The 24,114-nt window shown below is 34.2% G+C and overlaps 1 protein-coding gene across 6 annotated transcripts in view; it reads right to left on the minus strand.

The window, feature by feature from the left end:
• Positions 1-14,905: 14,905 nt before the first annotated feature.
• Positions 14,906-24,114, minus strand: part of LOC124423932 (multidrug resistance protein homolog 49) — a 50,953-nt gene continuing 41,744 nt past the window's right edge. For all 6 annotated transcript variants that reach the window (XM_046962311.1, XM_046962309.1, XM_046962312.1 and 3 more), the window contains 5 exons: positions 23,610-23,843; positions 22,162-23,111; positions 20,598-20,999; positions 20,219-20,365; positions 14,906-18,508 (listed from right to left, as the gene is read on the minus strand). In XM_046962311.1, the coding sequence (XP_046818267.1) occupies positions 18,305-18,508; positions 20,219-20,365; positions 20,598-20,999; positions 22,162-23,111; positions 23,610-23,843 (1,937 nt within the window). In that variant the 3' untranslated portion in view covers positions 14,906-18,304. The remainder of the gene's footprint in view (positions 18,509-20,218; positions 20,366-20,597; positions 21,000-22,161; positions 23,112-23,609; positions 23,844-24,114) is intronic.

Here is a 24,114-nt window from a genome sequence, read left to right on the forward strand (position 1 = left end):
AAGATTGATTTAATTGAAAACTACTAACGTCATTTTTATTATCAAAAAATTCTTTCACCATTGATTCTATCTATATAAGTATTTTCTTTCTATGAATCAGAGAAAAGAAAAGTGATATCTCAGGAACGATGATGAGTGCCATCGAATATAAGTATTGAACCATGAATATTCTCAAAGCCGTTTACGCAAATCACATGTTCCTTTGAGAACGAAGAAAGATAGAGAGAGAGAGAGAGAGAGAGAAAGAGAGAGAGAGAGAAAGTTCTTTTCACGAATTTTGAGAGGCTTTCCCTCATTGATAGAAAACCATCAATTGATATCTATCTTTCTATATGTCTCATTTTTGGTCAAAAATTAAATTGATAGGTGAGTAAGTACATTCACGTTCCATTTTTCTTCAAGAAGATCAAGAGAAAAAAAAAGTGCCTCTATCGGGCTGTAATCGATCTGAAAACGATAAAATGATATAGCCATTATGTTAAATCGATTACTTTACTTATGATTTTAAAGATCTTCAATTAAATATAATTCGTTCTCGATCTAAGATTGGTCGATTGCAATAAAAATTTTTGAATTCATATAAAAAGATATTGAATTTTTCTCAAAATGAGATCACTTTCGAGAAATCTCATTTCGTAATTTTTCGTAGGTGGCATCCAGAAATAAAAAAAAAAAAAAAAAAAAAAATAAAGAAATAGGAAAGAAAAAAAAATCTTCTCTAGTTGTTTATAATTCCATATCGCATATTTCACGTGATATTTAAAAATTCAAAACAATTAATCAATATGGAAAAAATATCTGAATATTTCTGTGATCCTCATTGCACATAAATATATTTGTACGTTCTAAATGCGAAAGACGCGAAGACAAAGACCATGAAAATTTTTACGAGACCAGTGATTTTCCGTCGGGCAAAACCACCTTTCACGTTGGCAGTATGTCAAAGTGCGCGTGAAAACTGTCGTGAAAATACGCCGCCGTAGTGGCCCTCGTAAATAATGACCGTTCTTCTACGTTCGTGTCTCGCATACCGTCGAAATAAAACACGTAGTCTCGAAGCGTGATCACAAAATGGATGATCTGAATTTTTTAACGAAAATAGGAAACTATTATTTCGAGTTACTTCACGCTTATATCCTTATACGTCCATTCAAATCCTCTTTTAAATTTTTTTCTTCGATCGGGATACTACATTTTTTATTTTCTCTCTCTCTCTCTCTCTCTCTCTCTCTCTCTCTATTTATCTTTCTTCGTTTTTATTCTACGTTTATCCGTTTCTTAAGATTCATTTCAGAATTGTTTCTCCATTCTGAAATTTCATTTATGTGCATTGCACCTGGACGCTTTCTATTGTGTGCACAAAGAGACGCATAGTGTCGACAGTGTGCAATTTCAGTTTAACTATTAGCAATGCCCACTTTAGTGAATGTGCCATCGAGGAAGAGAGAGAGAGAGGAAGAGAGATCGTTTGTTTACACGTCAAGAGTGTGGACCGTGGATGTTGTGTGAGTACAAAGGACGCAATTCGAAGGTTCGTGTACACCAAAGTGTTACCTTCTACTTGTCTGCTAGACTAGTAATGTCTATATACAAATTTCAGTATTTGTTTGCTTAAATACATATGCATTCACGTACGTGGATATATTTCTGATAATTCATATCCCTTATCGCTTTCGTATAGATCAATACAAATTACGAATATCTATGGGGGATAGAAAGGAGGCGCGGATGAAGATGCGAGATCGTGGCTATTAATTAAACGAACGAGAATATCGGCTCGTACATAAAATATACCTATGTACATCGGTATCGCATTCGACTATAAAACTGGATCGTCGTAATTAATTAAAAGGGAGAGAGAGAGAGAGAGAGAGAAATAGATAGCCGTTTTCGTTTCGCGATTTAATCGGTGTACTTAAACAGAGCAAACTTTTTTCTCTGAAGACTATTTTTCGAGCGATTAGTCCGTCGAGATCGTAACCTTTAAGAAAAAAAAAAAAAAAAAAAAAAAAAAAAAAAAAAAAAAAGAAAAGAAAAAAAAAAGAAGAAAAGAAAAATATATACTTTTTCCTTTTTCTTTTTCTTTTTTCCTTTCATATACCTTCTTGAAATTATCTTCATGCTTCTAAGCCTTTGAGGTAGAAGAGAGAGAGAGAGAGAGAGAAAGAGAGTACACAGGCTTTAAAATCTCATTTCAGATTATAAATATTATCTTTGTATTTTTAATTGATATGAAATATACTTAACCGAACGTTATCCATCGACCGATCTCTTTCTCTATAGTTTTTGTACGTTACTCGGTAAATACACTCATCACTCATGTGATCTTTACAGATCGTAAAAATTTCTACTCATCAAAAAAAAAAAAAAAAAAAGAAAAAAAAACAAAAGAAAAGAAAAGAAAAAGAAAAAAAAAAGAAATACTTATATGAATGGCTCCAAGCGAAAAAGTGAAATGCACCGGGTGTTATGAATTTATCGCTATTAGGTTCGCGGATGGAAGAAAGGAAAATGTAATATAATGCAGAGGCCAAGTATATTAGATAGGTAGGTAGGTACGATATCGAAGACGTTTTAGATCGTATATCCGTTCGGTACCTCGCACAGAAGGTCCCAGGGAGCCAATACACATTCTTACTTTAAGACGGCCGTGCCATCGCGCTGGCTAGCTTATGTTAGAGAAAAACTGCTTTCGAGATAAATCTGCGGAATAATCCCGAACAAGGATATCCTTGCTCGCTCACCTCTCTTTTCTATTTTCTTCTTTCTCTCTCTCTCTCTCTTTCTCTCTCGCTCTCTCATTTTCTTTCTTTTTTATCCTTTTCTATCTTCCGTCGACTTTTCTCAGCAAAAGGGATTCGTATTATCCGGATTGGCTTTTACGAATGGAACAAACGATAATAGGCGTCTTTCTAAACATCGTTTCCACGAGTTTAAATCATTTGATATTTTTACGACTTACAGTTTTCGTTTCTTCAATCTTTTTATACGATTGTTGTCATCCGCGCAATTTATTTCTTTCAACATCTTTATTATTTTTCTTTCTATATTAATCGATTCGCTTTCCTTCTCTTCCTCTATCTTTTCCTATTTCTATCTCTATCTTGCTTTAACGAAAGAACAATTTCCTTTCTTTTCTCACCTTCAATTTCACGTCCTTGCGAAGGTATAAACGACTCGTGTTTTTTTACTTTCTTTTCCTTTTTATCATTTTTTCTTTTCTTTTTCTTTTCCCTTTATACATTCCCTTTTAATTTCCTTTCCAATAATAGTTCGTTCCAACGAAATATCACGTGAACCGTAGGATCAACCAATAAGAATAATTCTAACATTTGCAAGCATTTTCGTTGGATGTAGTAAAGGAAAAAGGAGAAAAGAAAAAGAAAAAAAAAAAAAAAAGATCACGAGAGTTATCTCATAAGCAAGATACGCATCAGGAATTTTTAATAAAAACATTGTATGAACGAATTAACACTCGTAAAAATTAATTATTAATATGAAACTATTAATAAATACGTTTGCAATTTATCAAAAATATTTTTCGATCCAAATACAATTTTAATATTATTTAATCATAGTTATTATAATTTAATAAAGTTTGAGTTATTTAATTCGCGAAAATATTAATTATAAAACTGGCAGCATGGCTTTGAACTAATGAAAGAGAAAGAGACAGAGAGAGAGAGAGAGAGAGAGAGAATGAAATTGCAAAGTTGAGAAATTTTTATTTTCCACTTCGAATCATAAAACGTCACATTTGATCCGAAGTAAAGAAAAATGTTCGGTATGTTATTTCCTGAAAAGAAAAAAGGAAGTAGAGGAAATATTCTTCTTTTTTAAACCTTATCTGTCGATCATATGCTTGACGAAAATATATTAGTATGTTATAGTAACAAAGTGCAATTCAATGAATCAATCCCAATTTGATGACAAACGTATTCAAGTAATACAATTGAAGTGAGTAAAAAAAAAAAAAAAAAAAGAAGAAAAAAGAATCTATTAAATTCATTTCTTCGAAATGAATAAAATAAAATCGATAATAAAAAAAAAAAAAAAGAAAAGATATTCAAATATATCTTTATCATTTAGACAAATAATATATATATATATATATATATATATATATATATATATATATATTTTTTTTTTGTATCATTGAAAGATATAAAAAAAATTTCCACAGAAAAGAATCACTTATTTAATTATCTATGGCAAATAAATTGTATATATATATATATTTACGTGCCACGATAAAAGTCATCATTAGAAAATAACAAAACTTTCGTTAATATTATGATTAAATATTTTGTCTGTTAAAGAAGAAAAGGGTTTAAAGGATTTTAACGAAGGTTTCCTTCCTCTCTTTTACGTACCTATTTTAAATTAATCCACTGTTTGCACCGGAACCGGAAGAAACGAAAGAGAGAGAGAGAGAGAGAGAGTGAGAGAGAGAGAGAGAGAGAGAGAGAGAAAGAAAAAAGGGGGAATAAAGTGGGAGTACGATAATTAAATTGTCTCTTATATTTTAACGCTCTCGAAGGAAAGAATAACGCTGAGAGGTGCTTCGAGCTACCCGTCCGAGCCAGGAAGGGTTTGTAATTTCAAGATTCTCTTGGAATTTCAGAGAGAAAGGTCAGGAAGTTTGCGGTAGCACGTCCCGCGAACGTAGCACGACGGAATTTCTATCCTCCTGGAATGTTTCCGTCTCGATATCAAAGCAACTCCTTTTCTCAACTGAAGGTCCACGTTGTGGACGGCAAGTTGGGAATCGCGCTAGTACCAAGCGCTATTAAAAAATTTCTAACCGAGAAGAACGACCAAGAAGAAAATATATTATTCGAGATACATAGAACGTTCAAATGGACGAAGTTTCTTTCTTTTCTTTTTTCTTTCTTTTTTTTTTTATTTTTCTTTTTTCTTTTTTCTTTTTCTTTTTCTTTCCTTTTCTTTTCTCTCTCGTATTCTTCTCATATTTCAATTAAATAAATATCTTTAAGATACTTCCTGTTATCTATAATTGAATTGTATTATTTGATTTATTTCGATCTCTTTAAATCAACGAATCAATAGATTATCTACCAACTTTATCTCCTTTTTTTTTTTCTTTTCAAATCGCGAAGAATATTTTTTATTGAAAATTGTATAATAGAACCTCAATTATTCGAAATTCACGTTACCCGAATTCTCTATTATCCGAACGCTATGTTATCCGAATTCTCTATTATCCAAACGTAATGTTATCCGAACGTTCCATTATACGAACATGTTTCACGAGTAAACAGTTCGATCTAAGGTACATGATTTATTGTACAAAATCAGTAAGGATTTAGTTTAGCACTGTAACCAATTACAATATAGTTTGATATAGATACGTATGTAATTATATATATATATATACATATATATAAAAATGGATATAAAAAAAGTAATCGTTCTATAATCCGATAATTCCATTATCCGAACAATCATGTTCCCCGATTAGTTCGAATGATCATAATTCTACTGTAAAAGTTCATCATTTTTAATTTCGGAATATTTAATATTTTCCATTTTGGTAGATTGAAAAATATTTTAAAACGCTAATAAGCTTCCTTTATGCTTTTAAAATTTCAGATGTATTTGATTTTAATTATGTCAACATTTTTATAAATTTGATTAAAATAAAACAACGCTTTTGTTAACCACAAATGGATTTATATATCGGTTTGAAAGAGGGAAGGAAAAAAGCGATTCATATAAAATTAATTCTCGGCTATGCGTTAATCTTCTTTTTTCTTTTTTTCTTTTTTCTTTTTTTTTTTTTTTAGCAGAATGATATAACATGAATAAAATTCGGTGAGACATCGACTTAATTGTACCTCCCAAATTTTATTAGATAAAATCTGTAAATAACAATTTTGCTTTAAAAAGAACGAAAAGAAAGGAAGAAGAAAATAAATAAATAAATAAATAAATAAATAAATAAATAAATAAATAAATAAATAAAAGAAAAAAGTAGCAATTATTATCGAATCGTATTCAAGTACATGAAGCTTACGTTACAATACTGATAACCAATAAAGTCAACGTGGAATTTCAATTCGTTAGAATCGATCGAGAAACACCGTTTCCCGTTTCACGAGTTCCCATTATACGAGGATGCAAGCACGTTGGGAAACAATGGGCGCGAAGCCGCAAAAGTTGTTGCCCGGTCGCCATAGATCGACTCACATCTTTGACAACTTGGACAGTTAATACAACTGTACCCTACTACATAGTTATTCCCCCTTTTCGAACAAAATCGTTACATTCCCGTTGGCGAGAATGCCGATCGTTCTCGTTTACGATTAACGACATCGAAAATTCCTTCCTTCCTTCCTTCCTTCCTTCCTTCCTTCCTTACTCTCTCAATGTTCTGTACGTTTGTTGAAAACATTATATACATAATAGCAGGTTGCATAAAATAATAATAATAAAATATCCTATTCTATAAATATTATTCTCACGAATGCTTTTCACTCGCAGTTTGTAATAATATTTTCTATTTATATAATCCTACGTACGAGGACATTCGTAACTTCTCTTCTCACTATCTATCTTCACCTGAATCATCACGATTACTATTGTTATTATTCAAAATAATACGGTTACGGTACTTATATTTATACTGCATATACTTACATGGAATTGTAAATCGCTATTACATATATGTTCGGAAAGAAAAGACAGAGAAAGAGAGAGAGAGAGAGAGAGAGAGAAAGAGAGAAAAATAATGAGAAACTATCTAAGTTGAAATGAGAGGAGTCTAATTTCTCGAAAAATTTGGAGAGACATGAAACGAACGATTAAAAGTTTTCCTTTCGAGTTTACGATACATAAGATAAACAACATACACCCTCATACTCCCTTTTCTCTCATTCTTTATATCTTGGATTTTTTTTTCTGACACGAGAAGAACAATATAATGAAAGACAAATGAAAATGGTCGATTGAAATGAAAGTGTTATTAATAAAGGGCTTTTTATGGGCTATAAAATACGCTTGGAATTTTTTTTCTCTTCCTTTTCTTTTTATTTTTTTTTTTGCTTTTTTTTTTTTGCTTTCCTCTTCTTTTTTCTCTTCTTTTTTTTCACTCTTCCTCGAATTTAAGTTCTCTTGCATTAGTCGATATATATATATATATATATATATATATATATATATATTATATATCGAGAGAAAAAGAGAGAGTGAGAAAGACATACATAATCACACGAAACCCACACACACACACATAGACACACACATTCGAAAAGAGGAATACGAAAGAGTAGAATAGAAAAGTTGCACAAGGTACCGGGCACGACGCAGCTGCAGTTCCGCGCACGTTCCATAGAAAATCGGATTTTACTTCGACTTCCATTCGCGCGCCACCGCCACGTCGTTGCATTGGAATAAATAACTCAAATCGTGCACGCTTGGCCGAATACGGTGAAAAAGAGAAAGAGAGAAAGTGAGAAGAGAGAGAGAGAGAGAGAGAGAGAGAGAGAATAAGAGAGGGAGGATCATTTTCGTGACTCGCGCTTTTCATAATACTCTTTTCTTTCCGGCACGTGCATTTTACGTTTTCAAATATGTCGCTAGCTCCTTCGCACACGACAAAATCGATCGCTTTTAATAATATCGATTCTTTCCTCTCGAACCTCTTCTCCCGAGAGAATATTAGAATAAAAATTCGGATAGGAACATGATGAAGTGTTGCGGATGCGATCGGAATCGAGATTGGTTTTGATTAAGAAGAAAAAGAGGAAGAAGGAAAGAAAAAAAAAAAAAAGAGAAGAAAGGAAAAATAGAAAAAAAGAAATTTCATTCGAAATTTTTTTACATTGAAGAAGATATTACTTTTTCTTTTTTCTCTCTTCTTCTGAAAGAAACAATCAATCGTGCCGTTAAAGAAATCGTTGGATGGGAAGAGGAAAGAGTAAAGGAGAAGAAGGAAAAAAAAAAGAAAAAGAAAGAAAGAAAGAAAGACAGAAAGAAGAAAAAAAAAAAGGGAATAAAGAAAGGGAAAAAAAGGAAAAGGAATGATTACACCGAAAATAGTATAGATAATCGTTGGATAAGGAGATAAATTTTTTTCCTCGACAGGATTCTTCGATTTTTCTCGCTTTCACGATTTTCACGTTCACGCGCGACCTTCGTCCTTTCAACGAACGAATTAATCTAGATTAGTAGCCGACTCACGTAGGTTATACATTGTCTCGAGTTCGATCGTCGCCAAAGGATATCTCGCTTCATCGGAGAAACGATCCAAAGATCATTTTTGAGATTAATAGCATTATCCTTCATGCATATTCTCGTAGTGGGACGTAGGAGGAGGAAAGGGGTGGCGGGAAGAGGAGGAAAAGAAAGAGAAGAGAAAAGAAGAGAAGAGAAGAGAAGAAAAGAAAAAAAAGGACAAAAAAAAAAAAGAGAGAGAGAAAAAAAGAAAGAAGGAAAGAAAAGAAAAAACACGATGATTCTCTCTACCCTAGAAACCCATCTCTCTCTCTCTCTTTCATCTTTACTCTCTTCCACCCTTTTTTTTCCTTCTATTGTCTTCTTCCTTTTCTTTTTTCTTCTCTTTCTTTCTTTCTTTCATTCATTTTTTTTTCCTCTCTCCTTCTTGTCATATATACGAAAGATACGATATCTGAACGCGCCATCGTTCTCTACAGACCGAGCACGAGAATTACGAGCTCGTTTCCGGATCAAGGCACGGGCTCGTAAATTTTCCGTCGCATCGCGTACCACGCTTGCTATTTTCACTGGACACCCATCTTTCTCTATCCTTCTCTCTACCTACCTACCTACCTACCTACCTACCTACCTACCTACCTGCCGACCTACCTACCTATCTATCTATACATCTATCTATCTATACATCTCTCTTGTCTTCCTTCTTCAAAAAACGTCGCTCGAGAAGCTCGATGAATTTCCTCGACGTAACGACTCGCTGTATGACTCTCTCTCTCTCTCTCTCTCTCTCTCTCTCTCTATCTCTATCTCTATCTTTCTACGATCGACACTCCTCGATCCTCCTAAATCCAGTTCCGTCCTTTTAAATTTGAAGCTAGAACTAAAATAAACCGATTAGAACTCGAAAAAAAAAGAGAGAAAGGCAGAAAGGAAGGAAGAAGAATGAAGGACAGAAAAGAAGAATGAAATACGAGAAAGAAATAACAGGAGAGAGAGAGAGAGAGAGAGAGAGAGAGAGAGAGAGAGAGAGGAAGGAAGAAAAACAAAAAGAAAGTTACAAGTTACTTAATAATTTTCTTAGTTTTACGCTTGAATGAAATCCAATAAAAAGTAACGTCACTCGTTTCGTTAATCAGCGAATAAGATTTATTTATTTATTTATTTATTTATTTACTTACTTACTTATTGTTTCTTTTTCTTCTTCTTTCTTTTTCACCAAATATGAAAAAAAAAAAAAACTCGGAAAGAAATGTATAATTCGTTCAAAAAAAAAAAAGAAAAAAGAAAAAAGAAATATTCTTCTCTTTCTCACGCGGATCGATTATGAAAAAACAAAAAACAAAAAACAAAAAACAAAAGACAAAAAACAAAAAAGAAGAAGGAAGAAAAAGAAGAAAACAAAAGGCACAGGCAACGTGCGGTATTTTAACTACATATATCCATCCAGAAAGCTATCCATTGAAATGATAGAACGTGCGTATACACTATCGATATATTTTTATCGATATACATACATATCGCAAGCGAGCCACCAACGTGGAATTCTATTCACGTTCACGAGACTCTTTATGCCGTTACCAACACCATGGTCACTATGAACGTGGTCAAGCACTATGTATTGTACGAGCCCCTTTAATCCACGACTGAAACGATACGCAGAGAACTTTTGTTTCTCTCTGAGCCTTCTCTCCTCTTAGCCCCCTTTCCCATAATCATCGCCCTTCACCCTCCATTCTAGATTTCCATTCTCCGTATTTAACTCGCATACGAGCGAAACTCGTTCGTGTATACTTCGTTCTTCAAAATGTATTCAACCTACTGCAGTTATGTATGTATATTTATATATTTTCTCTTTCTCTTTCTCTCTCTCTTTCTCTCTCTTTTTCATCAACGAAGAAACGTAAGAGATATGGGTTACACGATTCATTGACATAGCTATTATTCATAAAATGAGAATGTGGCGTCGAGTAAACTCGAGACTAATTATTTCTCGTATTTCCTTTCTTTGCTTTCTCTCTCTCTCTCTCTCTCTCTCTCTCTCTCTCTCTCACTCTCTCTCTCTTTTTCTCTTTTTACGAGAGAATATCACATTCAAGCCAAGGACGACCGTAAGACCCAGCAATGATGAGATAAAAGATAAGGACACAATTTTACAGATACTACGTGACTAAGTAGAAATTTATTTAACTTTAAGACCACGAGAAGATAGTAAAGAAAGAAGAAGAAGAAGAAGAAGAAATTGATAATTAAAATGAAACGATTATTACGATAATTAAGTCGATATTATAGAATAAAAAAAGTAACAAACAAAAAGGAAAAAAAAAAGAAAGGAAGGAAGAAGGAAAGAATGATAACACCGTTAGGAGAAATGGAAAGAGAATTAGATAGGAGAGAAGGTAGGACAAGAGTCAGCATCCGTTCCGGACCGATCCACCGGTTACCGCTACTGACTATGCAGTCGTGGTTGCATCTGCACAGGCTGCATATCACACCTGTGCGTGGTGTAGCCACTTGCGCGCATATACACGCGCCTAAACGCGTAGGTAGGACGCTCCGAGACGATGCATACCGACTACGGAATTCTGCATTGCAATTTATGCTGATTTATATGCGCCACGGTCTCTACAGTACCGCGTAACACATATACACACATACACACACACAGTAAACACACATAACATGCCACTTCTATCTCATCCTCTTCTATCTATGTCTGTCTCTCTGTGTCTCCCTTTCTCTCTCTCTCTTTCTCTTTCTCTCTCCATCTACACACAGATATCTATCTATTTACAGAGTTCCTTTCCCATCTATCTATCTCTCTCTCACAGTTTTGAACGTACAGTACCCCGCATAGGCACGTCCGAACGAGCCTCTGTGATTCCGAAACTCAACTCGATCGTTCGAACGATGCTGGCACGTGAAACTCGCTTCTCTCTGTTTCTGTTTCTATCTCTCTTTCTCTCTCTCTCTCTCCATCCAGCTGTATTGAATGCTAATCGTCCCAGGATCGCACAACCCGGTTCCGATCTATGGGGCAATCTCGTAGCTTTTTGTCGAAAACGACAAGCTTTCTCTCTCTCTCTCTCTCTCTCTCTTTCTGCACCTCTCTGACAAGCTTTCAATCGGTCTAGCCTAGAAATGAATTTAACATCGTGAATTCACGTGTTTTCGATATTTTCGTTATTTATCTCTTCTCCTAATCCTCTTCGTCTCTAGCAAGTATCAAAGGACGTCCGAGGCATGCATGTAATCTTCATGCTTGAAATAAGCTTGAAGCTGTTTACGTTTCGCGTCTTGTATATTTACATTATATGTATACGTCTAAGCTCTTGAGAACAGAAAAGAGAGAGAGAGAGAGAGACGGAGAGAGAGAGAGAGAGAGAGAGAGAGAGAGAGAGAGAGAAGAACAGAGAATTCTTGATGCGTGTTAATGAAGTGAACTATCCTCCCGTTGGATATTTCGTCCGAGTTTCCAGATAATACTCTGAAAATTATCAGCCCATGTAATTAAGTTAAGTTCCACGGAAACGACGTGTCTTCCCCTCTCACCTCGGCCCTGTATTTCTCAACAACTGTGTTGTTCTTAGAGTTTATCCTTATAATACCATTGCTCCGTACTAACCCACAAAATATATACGTAACATTCGAGTTTTCTCGATTCCTAAATTCTGTTCATTAGAATTCCGATTAGAAATTTTATTTATTCGAATATAAAAATCGATAATAATGAAATTTAATAAAATTACGTTCGACGATAATCGAATTCATTTTTAAAATATCAAATACGTAACACGAATAAGCTTTTAACGTAAAGATTCGTTTCGTGAAAAAAAAAAAATATTATTCCCATTACATTTAACACGTTTCATCGTAATAAATCATTTCAACGTGAATTTACGAATACCATACATATATGATATCCGATGTAAATCGAATACGAATGAAATATACGTTAGGAAAATTAAAATATAATTTTGCAATTTATCGGGAATCTTCCCGAAAGCGATGTCATTCTTTTCCTTTTTCTTTTTTATTCTTTGATCCAACATATTTTTTAATATACCTTTTTATCTAAATATGCTTATTTTCTTTCCACGCTCCAATTTACTCCTCCTCCTCCTCCTCCTCCTCCTCCTCCACTGATCGTTCTATCTACGGCAAATCAGCTTTGCTCGATGTTGTATAAACTTTTTTTGCTTGGAAACATCTTCCTCTTGTAGGAGAGGACGATGACGACATCTAAAAGCGACTGCTGCTACATCACCACCACTTTCCTTTTCCTCTTTCCACCTTTTCTTCTTCCCTATCCTTCTACGATGTAGACCCGGCTTGCATCTACTTTTATGTCGATTTTATGGGAGGACCTAAACTTTTCTCAAAAACTCCAACATTACTTCGCCTTCGATAACTTTGCGAATTCGCCGAGCTCAATGTGGACCGAGAACGTCGACGACTACCGAACTTGCTATTCACTTTGTCCCTTCGACGACTACTCTCTTACTTCTCTTTTTCTCTCTCTCTGTCTCTCTCTCTCTCTTTATATCTATCTATTTCTATATCTCTCTTTTTCTTGAGTGTGTTCTCGGGAGAAACGTTAAAGCCGCAAAAGGTCGAAAAGCCTCATGAGTTTACGCAACATGGGTATTGCGACATTCTATTCTCAAGAGACTTGACTGATTTCTCGTATGATACTCTTTTTTCATTTAACTCTGTCAATGTTTGACTCTGTCTTTCTCTATTCATCTATCTATCTATCTATCTATCTATCTATCTATCTATCTATCTATCTCTGCCCCTATTTGACTCTCTCTTCGTCTCTTTCTCTTCCTAAATATCTATTCCAATTTGACTATCTCTCTGTTTCTCTTTTCTCTCTCTCTCTCTCTCTCTCTCTCGCTCTCCCTTTCTAATTTTATCTCTATTTCTGTGTCTTTATCTTTACTCGTTTGTCTCTCTGAGTAATCTATGTATTATTCTCTATCTCTCTATCTCTATCTACATCTTTATCTCTATCTAATTCTCTTTCTCTAACAGAGAGATCCCTCTCGACCTACGATAATTTTATTACGAATGTTCGAGAGTCACCGAACTCTCTTGGTAGCCTTTGAGATTTCGCTCGAGTCGTTGCTCGTTCGAGCGATAAAGTTCCGTGCGTTGAAGTATTTATTCGCCCGGATAACGTTTTCCTGATATCGAAAGGATTTCCTCGGAAAAAGGTTAGGTAACGATAGGTAAAGAGTCCTTTGGATTTTTACAATTCCTCTCTTTTCACAGTTTCTCTCTTTCTTATTCTTTCTTACATTACCTATATCCTATATTCTTTAATCTTTATGCTCTTTCTTTTTTTTTTTTGTTCCTTTTCTTTCTCTTCTTCTTCTTATTAACACAAAGTCTCATTTCCGTTTGTAAGAAGATAAAAGCTTGTCTGGCTCCTTTTCATTTTTTTTGTTTTATTTTTTTCTTCTTCTTTTTCTTTTTTTTTCTTTTTTTTATCTTGCTTTTCTCTTCTTTTCGTGACATCGTAATTGAATTCCGAGAAAATTTCTTTTTTTCTTTTTTATCTTTTTATATATCTACATGTGTGCTTTTACATCGACGTATAAAAAAGAAAAAAAGAAAAAAATAAAAAAAAAAGAAAAAAACATCTGTGAAAAAATACACCGTACGCGTTGTCCATATTTTTTACGGCTATAAAACATGCTAAGAATCACGTAAACACATATGAAAAAGAAAAAAAAAAAAGGAATCTTACAAATGAAAAAAAAAAAAAAAAGAGAGAAAAAAAAGAAAAAAGTTTTGCTCCTGTTGGATCACTCGATGGCAAGGATATGAATGAAAAAGATCGAATTCTAAGTACATAGATAAAATATTAGACATAATTTTTCTATTATATTTTGTTTTATTCGTATATCATCAGGAATATAACATGTTTTTTCTGTATTGTCATAACAAAAAAAAAAAAAAAAGAACGAAAAAAAAAAGAAAAAAAAAAGAAAAGAAACATAAGACTTTAATACTTCCACATCGTCATACTGCTAGTATCACTGTAAAAAGTATACGCTATAATACGTTTACTGTGTGTATGTTCCGTGTATATCAGCATACATCATACACACACACACACACACTCTCTCTCTCTCTCTCTTTCTCTCTCGCTCTTTTATTATTTCATTAACTCATGCTTTCTAAAATATACGCTCGTTTTAAGATCTTTCTGGCCCTTTAAGTTACGATGGCCGCGGTCTTAGTCTTATTTAATGATTTAAGTATTAAAATATACGATCCTTGTATTTTTTTTCGTTTTTCCTTTCCCCACCCCCACACCCCCCCGCTCTCTCTCTCTCTCTCTCTCTCTCTCTCTCGTTTGCTCTTTTTTTCTTTCCCTCTTTCTCTATCTATCCATCCATTTGTCTGTCCATCAGTGCTCGACGGTTCGTAACGCGATAAATTCATATTTTCCTCTCTATCTTTTTTTCCACCCCAACCCCCAGCCCAATCCCCCACCCCACCTTTCTTCTTTCTTTTACGAGATACATTCGAAAGTTGTCCAGAATCAAACGCGATGAAATGATATTTGGAATGAAATATCGACACGAGGCGCGTGTTGTTAGGCGATGATCTCCCTCGAGCAATGTTACAGACAAACACATGATATTCTATCTATCTATCTTTCTTCTTTCTCTATCCGCGGTCGTCGAAAAATATCTACCGTTGAGTTTTATTTCTCTCTTTCTCTATCTCTGCTGTTTCTATTTCACGATCGTATTTTTATATTGTATGCGATTTACCAGGCGTAAAACGTGTATACTCTTCTAACGCGATATACACTATCTCTCTCTCTCTCTCTCTCTCTCTCTCTCTCTCTCTCTCTCTCTCGCTCGCTCGCTCGCTCTCTCTCTCTCTCTCTCTCTATTTTTATTATTTTCCTTTCTTTCATTTCATCGATGGCATTTATTCCTATTGTCAACTTGCGAATAGTAAAAAGCATTGTGATAGCCCCATTACACTGGTTAACAATATTAATGTGTATGTGTTGTTTGTGTATATTAAGTACCATAAAGCTTGATTATTAAATTATTAAGATTGATTTTATTCTCGTAAAGCTTTAAATAAGGCCCGTTCTCATTCGAACAACACGATGGATCAACGTTCTCGTTTTCTCATTGTTATCGTTGTTTCTTAGTTATTTTATTATTATCATTATTATCATTATTATTATTATTATTTTGTTTGTTCGCACGTTAAACATCACGTTTAAGGCATCGCGAATCGTGCCGAGAGAATTTTTTTTTCTTTTTTTTTCCGGAAAGCATAAAAATAGACAGGATAGATATCTATATGCCATTTCTAAGAGAATTCACACGATCGTTTTTTCTTTTTTTTTCTTTTTTTTTTTTTGTTTTTTTTTTTTTTTTTTAACGAACTTTCTCAAAAGAAAAAAAGGAATAAAATAAAAAAATAAAAAAAGTTCTACCCGTTTAACGTCAAATAGAGTTTCTTTCTAGGGTGTTGCGTTCTTTGGAAAAGATAAAGATCCTTTTATGTTATTTTTTTCATGTTGATCTTTATTTATTTTATACGCGTTGTTCGCGTTCTTCACAAAAAAAAAAAGAAAAAAAAGAAAAAATAGAAAAAAAAAATTCATGACAGTTTTCCGTTATATCCCGTCGAGATCTTTCGCATTATATTTTCATTCTGTCTTGTTTGTTCTTACTCCTTTTTTTTTCTTCTTTCTTTTTACTTCTTTTTCCTTTTTTTTTCCTTTTTTTTTTTATTAACACAATGGAGATTTAAAATTTTTCCTTTTATCAAAATTTTCAACGATCATCGAAAATTTTATTAAAAATTATCAATGCGATATCAAATAGCAATATTTTTGATTATTAATACGTCCAAACGCTCGTTGTTATTCGAACGTGCATGGAAAAAAAAAAGTAAAAAAAAAAGAGAAAAAAAAAAGAGAAAAAAAAAGAGAAAAAAGAGAAAGAAGTAGAGAAGGAGAAAATGCATTATATATATATATATATATTTTTTTTTCTCTCTCTCTCCACTCACATCGAATTATCGAGTAAATCAAAACCGATTTCATGGTCGACTACGGAGAAATCTTGTTAAGTCCACGCTTCGTCGAAGTTCTCGGTACGCTGTAAACGACTCTTCCTATAAATTCTCTCTTTCTCTTTCTCTCTCTCTCTTGCTCTCTATTTCTTTCTCTAAATCTTATCTCGCTAGACTAAATCCAAAATGTCTAATATCTCTGGCGACACGATGACAAAAAAAAAAAAAAATAAAAAAATAAAAGGAAAAAAAATAAATATATATTACGAGAAATCCAAAATGAATGATCAAATAAATCAAAATAAATTTGATCTTTTATCTTTAGAAAGAAAAAGAAAAAGAAAAAAAACAGAAGAAAATACGACGAGATCTTAATCAAGGATCTTCTTATCTCTTCTCTTCACACGTATCTCTGTCCCTCACAAAGAACGCAAGGTCTACACCCTTGATAATCATTTCGGTGAGTATCTAATTATTAAGGCACGTGAGGGTTTAGTTGACGTAAATTTATGAGATCTCGCCTCGCACGAGAGCCTCATACGTTCGGGCTCTATCTTCGAAAATTCATTAAACCTCGAGTTAAGAGAAGTGTCAATTTCGGGGCCTCTCGTAAGTAAATATGAGAGAGGGGAAAAAAAAAAAAAAAAAAACAATAAGAACGAAAATACACATAAAATCCAGTTCGTAACATCGTGACGATGAGAGAGAGTACGTAAATTTTTTATGGAACGCTCGCGTTCTCAAGAAAAGTAGGAAAAAAATTAAAATACACAAAGAATGCAACGATCAAAAAAAAGAAGAAGAAAAAAAAAAAAAGAAAAAAGATAAACAAAAGAGAACGATGTTATCGGTCGATAATATTCAAAATGGATTAGAATATAACTATCTCTTTGAAATTCGAAAAGTCGAGAAGCTACCGAAAAAGCTTTCCCATTTTTTATTCTTTTCTATTCTTTTCTTTTTTTTTTCTCTCTCTCTCTCTCTCTTTCTAGTTTTACTATATCTCATGTATTTCATTTCAAGGAAAATCTAATCAAAAATAAATCGGCAATTTCTTTTCTATCGATATGCGAGCGTAATGGTAAATACATACGTTCCTTTTTCTTCTTGATTTGATTTAATCGTAAGATGATTGCCAAGAATGAAATCCTCTTTGAAGTATGTCTCTCTATACGTATGTGTATGTGTAGTAATAAGAGTAGTAGTAGTAGTAGTAGTAGTAGTAGTAGTAGTAGCAGTAATAGTAGTAGTAATAGTAGTAGTAGTAGTAGTAGTAGTAGAAGTAGTAATAGTAGAGTAGTAGTAGTAATAGTAATAACGATAGTATCTAGTAGTAGTAGCAATAGTAGCACTAGAAAAATTCTCGTTCATTTTTATTCGATCAGATCTATGAAAACCGCGCATGTCGTATTCAATGCATTTCTTTTTCTTTGTTGTTGTTGTTGTTGTTGTTTTTCTTCACCTTATTCTTATTTTACGCGGGTAAAAATGATTAATCGTTTAAAAACAATGTAAAACACGAAAATGGGAACGAAATGAGGTGCACAGAAAAGGGAAGGAGAAAAAATGGAGTAGGGATAGAGGTAGGGGTAGGGATGGGGGGGAGGGCCAGGGAAAATGGGATAAATAAATTCTAACAGACAACAATGAAGGCAACGAATCTCGCTTTAAATTGACGATATTAAGAAGAATATCGTCGATTGTTCACGACGATCAATGTTCACGACGATTAAACCTAACGATGGTTAAGTCGACGGAGCCGCATATGTATTATTTAATTAAGAAATTAAGTAATCGATTATCATTGTCTTGAGAGAACATTTCTTTTCTTTTCTTTTTTTTTTTTTTTTGTTCTATTTCCAAATTCGCGCGAATCCGATTCGTCCTTGTACGAAACTCTCCTTCGATCTAAACCTTCGAAATTAGAATATTCATTCGTCCTAAGTGTATATGTGTAAATATATATGTATATATGAAAGAGAAAAAAAAATGGGGATTATTAATGGGATAATAGAATGGGAAGGAAGTTTAAAATCTCGCGCTAAAATATCTATTCCATGGCGGTCTCTTGTAGATTATGTAGATGTGCGTAAAGGCCATCAGCAGCGATTAGATCGTCGTGAGTACCCATCTCAGCGACTGTACCCTTTTCAAGGACACATATCACGTCTGCATTTCTTACGGTAGCAAGACGATGCGCTATGGTGATACACGTCCTACCCTCCATCGCTTTGTCGAGGGCCGCTTGTACTACCTATGAACATACAAAATAATAAAACTTTATATGTTAGAATAAAATAATTTATATATGCATACATATATATATATATATATATATATATATATATATATATACACATATATACACAAAGATATTGTGAGATGGAGGAATAAAATTTTTTTCGTTCTATTTTACCGGCAAAAAGGAATTATTCAATAAAATTTTTTACTCTCGCTATGAAATAAAATAAAAATTTGTCATTTCTCGATATCGGAAAGAGCTTCTTCGTTTTCGTTACGGAAGGTGAAATAAACCAGGCCAAAGTTCAACATGAAACGATAACTCCGAAACAATATAACCGTGAAATTCGTGCTAACACCGAAGTTACGAAGAGTCGTTTCTATTGACCGCCACCGACAACAATCGTACACTCTCGTAAAGCCAATGATTCCCGATTGTCGGGGTTGATAACGCGAGCGAACTGCCACAGATCGTTGTGTTATCATTCGATCCAAACTATTTCGCGGTTGATGTCTCAATTTTTTTTCCACACCGATATCGAGTTTACTTGTTGACAAAAAAATTGACCTTTTTGCGCTTTTTTCCTCTGATCTCGTTTTATTTTATGCTTTTTCATTTTTTAATTTTCGCATTCTTTTCATCGAACTAACAGAACTTTATCGGTTCTTCAAATTTATTTACAAACATTTGCATAGCTGTTATACTACAATATATGCATATGTGTATTAATTATGAGCGTAATATATATATAAAAAAAAAAAAAAAAAAAAAAAAAGAAAAAGTGGAAAGAAAAAAGGAAGAAAGAAATAAAATCTCGCCTCTCTTTGATCCTATTAATAAAATTATTATCGAACGTTTTATAAATTTCATTCCTACGTAGAATTTATCTTTCGTTCGTCAAAGACGAACTTTTAGTTCATTTGCATGTTGACTAGTTTGGCACGCAGTTGAAATGTACTATAGTATGTATCGCGATTGCATCTTCCAGTCGAGTTTCCTCGAGTCTTCTTAAAGTAAAGATGGAGAAAGCCAATCTCTTTCCTTTCGATTGAAATTCGACGACGCTTTTAAAGAGGTACGCTTGAGAGTTTAAACGCGCAATAAAGAAAACACAGTATATATAGTATTTACCTACTAACTGTAATTGGTAAGGATTACTAACGCCGATAAGATGTGAAGAGATGAGTTTTCTCTCCTTTAACTTAGAAATACGATTCAAAATTACAGAGAGAAGAAAAGGATCTTTCAGTTTCAATATCCAATGCGACTTTCAACTTCAAAAGATGTAGATGCCTCTTTGAATATCCTTTCGGCAATATAATCGAAAAGGAAAGAACCGTGAAGGAATATTATATGTCAATATTTTGACCTTTAAATCGCCCTTTTGATCTCGCTATTATTATCACTTTTTTTTTATTCTACTTCAAAATCTTATGCCTATTTAAAAATGCCGACGTAAGAGGAAGAACTAGGAAAAAAAGAAATGAATTAACGAAAATAAAGGACCAAGTGAGTCTTTGGAAGCAACTTAATTAAATCAGCGATTGGAGTATCTCTCTTGGATAAAGAGATATATATATATATATATATATATATATATAGAGAGAGAGAGAGAGAGAGAGAGAAAGAGAAATTATATTTCCCGTCTACCTCTATCTCCTTTACTAAAGATTAAGATCTTATGAGAAAGTTAGACAGAGATGGAGAAAGAGAATATCTTACCTTTTCGCTTTGAGTGTCGAGAGCTGAGGTTGCCTCATCCAAGAGCAAGATTCGTGGGTTCCTTACCAAAGCACGCGCGATAGCTATGCGCTGTTTCTGACCTCCTGAAAGCTGTGTACCCTTTGATCCTAGTCTCGTATCGTAACCCTAAAGAGGAGAACGAGCTAACTTATAACACGTTGCATACCGTAGACTTCTATGAGAAACTTTAGGACGTGAGCCAAAATTCGATTAATTTCAACTTGATGATATACACGATATGAAGAAACGTATAGGAATAAAATATAAAATAGAATATAAAAAGAATTTGAAAATTTCTTAATGATCTCTTTTATTTTTCATTAAATCATTGAATATATAGATCCAATAATATCCTCACCAATGGCAACGAACTGACGAAACTATGAATATTTGACTTCTTGGAGGCTTCAATGATCTCGTCCATCGGAACTCGTCGATAATTGTCGCCGTAAGCGATATTCTCGGCTATGGTTCTATCAAAGAGAACGGGTTCCTGACCTACAACGCCAAGCTGAGATCTAAGTGAGGCCAGTGAAACCGAGGAGATGTCGCGACGGTCCATAGTAATCGTCCCGGAAATTGGATCGTACAAGCGTTGCAGTAGTTGAATACAGGTTGACTTTCCACAGCCACTTTGACCAACTAAGGCAACCATCTGACCTGGCTTCACTATTAAATTCAAACCACGAAGTATCTGCATCTCTGGGCGCGTTGGATAATGGAATTCCACTTTTGAAAATTGTATCAGTCCTTCTGCCTTCTGCAATTATAAATGAAAAAGGTTGTCGTTGTCGTTATCGTTACCATTGCCATTCTCATTCTTCTTCACGTATCTTGTCTTTGTTATCTTCATTCGTTCGTAACGTTAAAATATTAATTATCTCAATATACATAATGCATACCGATCAAATTTTAATAAGCTTTCCTAACAACGGAATACAAAATTAAACTTTATCGTTAATTTCATAAATAATGTCGATTCTATATATATATATATATATAACAATGTTCCTTCCTCGAATTAAATGCAACAGGTAGTATAATTGGCAAATTTTCGTTACACCGTACATCGTATGATTTATATGAACGTACGTAAAATAAATGATCGTCTAAAAGACTTAAATTCGCGCCATTATACGTAATGTTATCATCGGGCAATATTTTTATCGCGTAGTAAAGACTGAGAAATATTTTTGACACGTCGTAAAAGCGTTCGCATAATATAAACCAAAAATGTTTCAACGTGAACGGTTCGACGTCACGCCCGATCAAATTCTTTCGTATAAATTTAGAAATTTCTTCGACGATAGCTTTATAGAAAAGTTTGACGTTCAAAGGGAACCAAAAGTTCTTGGACCTCCGTTAAAAAGAAGGGAACTCGAAAGTTTCGTCCAGACGACCACGAGCCCTCATTTTATACGCGTCTCGACTTTGACCGACCAGAGCTTAATTAAGCCGAAGTCACTTAAGAGACTCGAAACAAATTATACTCCAACTATTTTTATGAACTCTCAATTTAACTTTCGAATCGCAAACTCATATATCTGTATAATTTTTCTTTTCTCTTTCTTTTTTCTTCTTTTTAATTTATTTATTTATTTATTCATTAATTTCTTTTTTTTTTTTTTCTTTTCATTCATATTTAATTTCCTTCAGTCACAAAATTACTTTATATTTAAAGATTAATGTTCGCCAAGTATAAAGTAATGAAAGTTCATTCGAAATAATATTCTCGCGTTATGGGTATATTAAAATTTTTCTTTTTCTTGTTCATTCTTCTTTTTTTTCTCTCTCTTTTCTTCTTATACGCAGAAATGAAAAAAATTGCATTATGAACGATTAAAATATTTAAGAGTACAAAAATTATTAATAGTAATATATTTTTTTTTTATTTTTTTTTTTTTTTTATTTCTGTTTCTTACCCAATCCAAATCTTTTCCTTCTGATCCCGGTGGTGAAGAAATTTCTGGCACCCTATCCAATAGCCTGAAGATCCTTCCAGCAGAGATTTTGGCCGTGTTAAAATTCGGCGCGAAAGCCAATGCCTGTCCCAACATCCAGGAACCGAATATAAGTGCTTCCGATACTTTGATGACATCTTGATAATTAAGACCCTCTCTTGCCACCAAGTAACCACCGTAGTAGAGACTTAGAGCATATCCAAAATAGGGAGTAGTCTGACCGCAAGAAAAGACCAATCCTCTCAATCGGTTTCTCGTCCTGGTAGCTTGCGCCACATGATCGAGTTCGACGCAATATCGATTGAAGAAGGCTGTCTCCTTGCCCAAACTCGCAACCGTTCTGATGTTTGATATCGCTTCTATCGCTATTCTCGTAGCCGCTTCCATTTTTTTCTTCTCTTGAAGTCCCTGTCCACTCATGATCCTAGCCTCAAAAAAGACAGCACCAAGAACTAATGGAATAGAAACTACCGATACCAAAGTCATCTTCCAGGTATAATACATAGACAATCCAATGCCAAGAACCAAAGTTGAAAGAGCTTGGAGTATGGCACCTATTCGACTTCCTGTAGCCCCTTGAACGGCTCCAGCATCCGAAGATAATCTAGCGCAAAGCGCACCGACACTGTTCTGTTCTTCGTCGTACCAACCCATTTCTTGTTTCAACATAGCTCCAAAAGTCATCTTTCTGATCCTTGTTGTCATCCTGACCCCAGATAGACCAAACATATACATTTGTAGGAAGGTTCCTATGCCGGTTATCACACCGACGATGATGAAAAGCACCGAAAAGTTCACCGTCTCTCTTCTAACTTCGTCTTCATCTTGAAGACCCAATACGTAATAAACTTGACCGAATAAGACTGCGAATGCTGGAAATGATGCTCCTACCGTCCCAGCTGCTAAACATCCTAAAAGGAAAGGAGACCGTTTAACTCGTAAAACTGTTTCCATCTTCTTTCCTTTCTACCGAATGAAAACTTTCTCTCAAACTGACAAGAGAGAGAGAGAGAGAAATAGAGGGGAAGGGGGACTGGGAAGTAACTTCGTAATGTCGTAAAAAACATTTACGTCGTCTGGATAAGTTGTTCAGGGATGCGAAGTATTGCCAGTGAGTAAATGTCCCTTGCAATGTCACATTTATATGAGCATTGTGCTCCAATCAGCTCTTTCGAAGATATCCTAAATTTTAGACCATCCCCTTCCCCTCTTCTACATTTTCTTTTACAACGCACGTTAATCGTTTCTCTTATCTTTTTGACGAGAAAAATTACTGTGTACTCGTCGGATAAATCACAAAAAAAGAGCCTTCTACTCCATACCGATAACCGTATAAGTCGTCGTAAAGTTAACCGATCGATCGGCCCTGACACGATAATCTCACGAAAGAAAGGAGACGAAGTACCAACCTATAAAGTTGAAAGGCCATTCCGTTTTGTTCAACCCTAGTATCCTACTCATCGGTGCATCGTACGGTTTTTCGTGCTCCTCCAAACCAGCATCCGAGCCGGCATCGGACCCACCTGCTAGTGATAACCGATGGGAGTGCATAGATAGGGTCGAAAATTGTCTCTTCAATGGAGCCTTCTGGGTTTTAGGTTTCGCTGCTGTTACCGTTTTCGCTGCGGACGCCGTAGCTTTAGCTAAAAAAAAAAAAAAAATATTAATGTTTTTATGTAACACGAAAATACAAATTCTCCTGCCGATAAATTAATCCAATTAATTAAGTTAAACTTTATTTTCTCGCTCGGCAATACTATCTCCTTTTCTATAATTTTTCTTTTTTTTTTTATTCTTAATAAATTTATCAACTCGTTATCGGACCTGAGAACTTATTCTCCGATGGTACTCGTACACTGAAGGGGATCTGTCCATTCAACGTTGGAAATTGGTGACTAATTAAAATGTTATTAA

This window comes from Vespa crabro, chromosome 4 (genome assembly GCF_910589235.1).
Source record: "Vespa crabro chromosome 4, iyVesCrab1.2, whole genome shotgun sequence".
Lineage (NCBI taxonomy): Eukaryota > Metazoa > Arthropoda > Insecta > Hymenoptera > Vespidae > Vespa > Vespa crabro.